Here is a 6,000-nt window from a genome sequence, read left to right as displayed (position 1 = left end):
AAGGGTGAATTTCACTGTTAAAGAGTGAAGGTTACAACAAAGCACATGTAGAAAGGCTATTTAATTTATCAATTTAATATTTAACCATAGGTTTAAAAAATTCCTCCTATGTTCAGGTATTACCAGAATTAGGAGGATTCCCTATTTAAAATATAAAGAACATCTCTCAATATAGCCAAGTCCACCAAATTGAAAGAAATTTGATGGTGATCACCAAGTCCATCAGACTATTTCATCAGACTGTTTTCCTTTCTATGTAATCCAGAAGACCTGATAGTTAGGGACCTACCTAGCTTGAGGCAAGAGAAAGCAATGGCTTGGTCATGGCCTGAAGAGCAAATTTCACAGTCATTTCATGTCAGTCCCACTGGTCAGCACTGATTTGCGGGGAGGCCCTGCCCCTCAATGCTCATTGGTAGAGAGGCCCCAGTGGGAGGAGGGACAAGGGGTGATCACTATTGTAACTGCTGGCTGCCCTTTGTGCAGTCCTGCTGCTCAGTGCTGATTGGTGGAGAGGCATGAGGGACAGCAACCATCTTGGCTGCTGATGTTCCTGCTGCCCTGCCAGCCAGCACCTTCCCCTCCCAGGTGGGGTGCAAGGCCAGGCCATAGCAGCAGTAAGGACTGCTGGTTCCCACTGAGGAGCCAGCATTTTATTTTTATTATGTTTTTGGTTTTTTGGTTGATTTCTTGGGAAATCGTGGTCAATGCAGTGATTGTGGAGATCGTTATTTTTTGCAGTTTCCACAAAAATTGCAAAACCAGGATTAAAGTAGGTCCCTACTGATAGCATCTCCAAAGCACAGAAAACAGTTGTTAGAGTTTGCCATCTTTGGGCCAGGTTATGCACAAAAACTAAGCTCTTATGAACTAATGGAACCTAACTGCCATTTCAGCTACAAAATGAAAGAAGATTTAATTGTGTCTAGCAAATGTGAGGTAACAAATTATTTTTATTATCATTAAAATCTGATCTGCAAATTAGCTGCTTCACCTGAGATAAAATGTAAGAATAATATTTGTGTCTTTGTCACTGTCATTAAAATATAGTTATCAAAAAGAAACACCCAAAAGTTATTTGCTCACGGCTTTCTCAATCTCTTTTTTATTCTTCAGATGCCTTCCTTGGTGCCAGCCAATCTTGCTGCTCATATAAGGGCTTCCAGAAGGCCCAGCATTGGTGCTGAATCCATGGAATTTGTCTATGCAGGACGGGAGCACACTGCAGGTGTACCAACCTTCCCATCACAGCAGAATAGAAGCTCTTTGCATCTAAGCACAGGGGTCTTTTAAGAGTGAATCAAGGGACAGACTTGCTTCTCAAGGGCTACAGCAGTCACCTGCAGAGATCAAGATTTCTTTTCTTCTAACCAACCTCTACTGGATAATTTCCCGTCTCTGTCACAAACACTGCAGTTCATTAATCAGGCTACAAGCTAAACAGGGCTTGGTTCCAAAATTGATACTCAGTCAATTACTGGCCTCTAAAATTCCCCTGGTAAAGCTTTTGCTAAGGTGGAACCCTACTTAGAAAAAATAAAACAACTAGCCATACTAGAGGGTCCCATTGCAGTCTGACTCTGAAACAACCTGTAACCTACCACCACCATACTCCCTTCAATATTTAGTCACAGTATCTTAGCCTGCCTTTAACTTGTTTGCTCTTTTAGTCCCCTGTAATCCTCTCCTCCATGATACCACAAGGTTTTCCTTGCAGAGCTTTGCATATACAATTCAACATTTGCATTATTCCTAATCCTCTGAGTAAAATCTCTCCTCTTTACTACTCACCAATTTCATGAGATCTAAAATTCCATGTTTACTGGCAATGCTGCTAATCTGACATTAAGGGAATGCAGTCAAGTCTAATTTTATCAAGAGAATAAAACGGCTGTCTAATAATAGACTAAGAGGAGCAGGCATGGTTCTGCCATCTAATGATCCATCTGCTTATCCTAAAAGCCTTTTTTCCCAGGAAAAATGAAAGAAGATGGCGAGGACTACATTTATAACTGCCCGCTCCCTTTATATGAAAAAAACCTGGCCCCAGCCTCTTTGAAGTAAAACATTTAACTGTCCTTTTAAGGTTGTCTTGTTTTTTCTTTTCCTCTTTTTGGTGCTTCTGTTTTCTTCCCAAGAGTAATATGAAACAATTACTGCCAGTGGCTCCTCTCTGCTCCTTCATGGTCCTCCTACATACTTTCATTTTTTTCTGGCACACTTTCATAAGGTGACAGCATAGATTCACTCAACCATTTATTATCATGTGCACATACACAGGCCAGGATTCAAACAGGCCAGTGGTGCACCTTAATTTAGGTGTTGCCTCACCTGACTTCAGAGCACGTTCCTCAAGTGGGTATGTCAAAATGATTTTGAATCCCTGTACAGTCAATAGAGAGACTCTGGAGGCACCTAAGTGCAGCAAAGGTTTAGGCAACTAGGGGCTGTATAAAGATAATGAGGCATGTTAAGTGCCTTCAAAAAGTGATTCAGAAAACCCTGAGACACTGAAAGGCAGTCAGTAAAAACCACTAAAACAGGTGTGTGTTTGAACTCCCTTCCCCCTCAGAAGCTTAGGCACCTGACTCAAGCTATCTACTGGGTGTCTCTGTTTACTTGCTGTTCACCATGCCTAAACCCACGTTTGAAGATAGGAAGATAATAGGTTTCTGAAGCTGGGGAACTGAAAATTGCCTGTGTGGGATAGTGTCCTCCCCCAATCTTATATGTCTACCAGTAGTCGAGTGGCTGTTCATGAAGTGGAAGCCACAGATTCTAGGTGTCCATCACCCAGGAGTATTTATTACTTCCCAGGACAGTACCCTAACCACCAGACTGCAGAACAGTCCTGTTGAAGCTGGGCTACTGGGCAGACAAGAGTCACAGAACCAGAAGGAGAGAGTGCTTCTGTACTAGCAGAGAGAAATCCTGCTCCCTGACCCCCAAATCATCAGAACAGGCAGAGGAAGGCCGGAGCTAATAGGGCTTAGCCCCACCCAAACACAGAGCAGCAGGTAGGGCTCCGGGCTGCTGCAGCAGGGGTAGGAGGGGGAGGAGCGCACACACTCAGATGTGCAGCCCCGGCATGTGGCTCACCGCCCAACATAGCAGCCAGGCAAGTTTCAGTGTACTCTCGAGGGGAAGGGGCTTGTGGAGGGGTGCAGATCAAGGCCCCCATGTTGTGGGATGGAGTGGGGCAAAGGCAAGGGCAGATGTGAATGGAGCCCAGGGCTGGGTCGTGAGACACTCGGAGCCCAAGCGGCTCATCCAGGGGTGTGGGGGAGCTCCCACCCCTGTGTGCACCCTGGGGGAGGCATGGGGGACACATGCCCCCCGGATCTGTGTGTGGGACAGAGGTGGGCTCTGCTCTGTGCCCCGCTGCCTCAAAAACCAAGCGGTGCTATATGCATCCTGCCACTGGGCTCTGTGTCCTGTGCGCGGCAGGCACATGATGTGGCAACATTCCCAGTCAGTGGGCACAGAACACAGCCTGCCTCTGCCCCACATAGAGATCTGGGGGGCATCCGCCCCCTATGCCTCCCCCGGGGTGCGCACAGCAGTGCGAGCTCCCTCATGCCCCTGAACGACCCGCCCGGGTCTGAGCATCCCACGACCCGACCTGGCCTGGGGCCCCATTCACCCCAGTGCCTGCCTCACTCCCTCCCTCACCGTGGGGGCCTTGATCTGCCCCTCCACTCCTTCCCTACAACAGACTTACATGGGGGGGGGGGCGCACGCATGCTTGCATTCAAGCACTCAGCCCCCCCAAAAAATACTTTCTCCCTCTGCCTATCATCAGCCTACCACAGTCTACCACAATTAGCAGTCATGACATTAGACATGTCTTTAGAATATGCTTCTTTAGAACTTGGAGACACCTCTTGACACTGCAAATGACCAGGCAAATAGGTCAATTCAAGCCTGCAATGAATACAAAACTAAGAGCACCAAAAGACATGGAAATGACTGACAGCCAAGCCAAGTCATAATGATATCACCGCATGTTGCCATAACAAGATGTAGTTTGGAACCTTGCTACTTCCTTGCACTTGTTATGTTTCCTTTGGTAGTAGGAATCCTTCCTTGCTTTTAGCAGAATTTGCAGGTTCACTGGAATCTAGCATGGCCACACCATGAGCAGTTCTGCTATAACCTACAAACTTGCAACCTCTGTACTGTCAACCATGCACCTCAGTGCCCATGCCACCCCAGCAGTAGGAATGTTCAGGAACATATTGACAAAAATGATAAGATTTAAGAACAATTGTATAATGTGAAGGACAGTGGTGGGAGTGAGTGATAGTCTATGAAGATGTTGGGCGAAGAATTAAGGATCTAATTTTCCAACCACTCTCCCCATCTCCATTGTGCCTCCATGCAGTTTCCACATTTTGGGTCTTTAATATAGCATCTTCCATCCCTTTACAGCACAATAGGTTGTTATTCCTGTAGTGAGCTTTTGTTGCATACGTGCATCAAAAAAATGGTGTAGAACTTGAGATGTTTTAAAGTGATCACTCAATGGAAAATCTGTTTATCAGAGTGGGTCTCAGTGAAAGCTAAAATAAACTTGTGTTCTTTGCTTTAGCAATTTACTTATCCTTAATAATTCCTCTGACTATAATTAAGAGCCATCTGCAATTTTGAGCTTTGCAACTATTCTTTTTTCAATTAAAGCAAGCAAACTTGCTAGCTAGGCACATTTTCCCAAAGTCCTAGAGCTCTAATCGTACCTTTGAATGTTTCTTCTTTAAAGCACTAAGTTCTTTCTGTTGTTTCTTTAAATGTTTTATGTAGGCCTACAAAAGAGAACTCGGATCACTTTTCTTGTAAAAATAATGACTGAAACCAGATAAAATCCTGGCTGTTTGAAAATATATATATATATTACATCTTGCAAAGTTTTTGCCCAAACTTACCTTCATTTGCTTTAAATCTTCTATCTTCACTTGAGGAATAAGTTCTATACCTAGAAGGTATTAGTACATTTTATCTAGAACTTTAGTCATACTGCTAGATACCAAGTATTTTTTAATTTCACCACAACAAATTACATTTGTGTTAGATACTGTAATTCACATTAATGAAAACAAACATTTGATTGAGTTTAGTGTGGGAAACAAGTTAAGTATTGAGACATGGAAAAGCATGTTTATTATTGTTTTTTCAAATCATTCATCTTATTTGTGTAAAAAGAAAGCAGAACACTAGCAGCATTCTGAGTGTCAAAGAAAAACAAGGTAAGCTTTTTCAGATACAATTTGTGGAAAAATAGGGCAGACCATTTGTGTAACTTAAGTTTACCTACATATGCTTCTGAACTTTTGTATCTCACTGGAGGTTCATCCTGCACCTTGGAGTCAATGGGTCCTTTGTTGGGTCACATCCTATTTCATTGTCATATCTTGATACTCTTTCAGTTCTAAAATTGTATTTTGATGTTTACATTCAAAAGGCCAATATGATCCCATGGACAAAAATCTAACAGGTAAGATTCTCCTTAATTTTTAAATGAAATGTTGGATCAATCATTAACATACTACTCATAACTTATTTAACTAGCTACCAATTGTGTCCTTAACTGTAAGATTCTGCCTCTCTTGCAAGGGATTTTCGGCCTTGAAAGGTGAATTCCACTGAACAAAATTTGGATCCTGTAGAAACAGACAGTTTGTGCAGGCCAGAAAAATGTTAACATTCTTAAGTCTATAACATTCCATCCAAATTACATATTATTTTTAATGAGCACCATAAACATACCTGGGGCTTCATAAGACCCATCGGGGGAGGGGAGAGAGGGGGAGCTTTTCAAAAACACAATAGGAAGTTTAGTCATCCAAGTCCTATTGAAAGTCAATGAGAGCTGGGTACACAACACTCATTGTGCATTTCAAAATCTCCCTCAGGTTTGCTACCTTGTTGGACATGTAATCTCCAATGACTTCAAGATGAGTTGTGCATTTTAGCAATGGCAGAATCATGCAGAAATTAACAAAT

The 6,000-nt window shown here is 43.1% G+C and overlaps 1 protein-coding gene across 11 annotated transcripts in view; it reads right to left on the bottom strand.

Moving 5' to 3' along the window:
- PLCB4 (phospholipase C beta 4) overlaps positions 1-6,000 on the bottom strand; it is a 361,997-nt gene that overhangs the window by 46,338 nt on the left and 309,659 nt on the right. For all 11 annotated transcript variants that reach the window (XR_003093691.1, XR_003093694.1, XM_025202256.1 and 8 more), the window contains 2 exons: positions 4,923-4,972; positions 4,737-4,802 (listed from right to left, as the gene is read on the bottom strand). Coding sequence is in view for 9 of the 11 variants with exons in the window: in XM_025202256.1 (XP_025058041.1) it covers positions 4,737-4,802; positions 4,923-4,972 (116 nt within the window). In the remaining 2 variants the exon portion in view is untranslated. The remainder of the gene's footprint in view (positions 1-4,736; positions 4,803-4,922; positions 4,973-6,000) is intronic.

This window comes from Alligator sinensis, unplaced genomic scaffold (assembly GCF_000455745.1).
Source record: "Alligator sinensis unplaced genomic scaffold, ASM45574v1 scaffold140_1, whole genome shotgun sequence".
In the NCBI taxonomy this organism is placed as follows: Eukaryota; Metazoa; Chordata; order Crocodylia; family Alligatoridae; genus Alligator; species Alligator sinensis.
The sequence above is the reverse complement of the archived record's forward strand: the minus strand, read 5'-3'. Positions and strand labels throughout refer to the sequence as shown.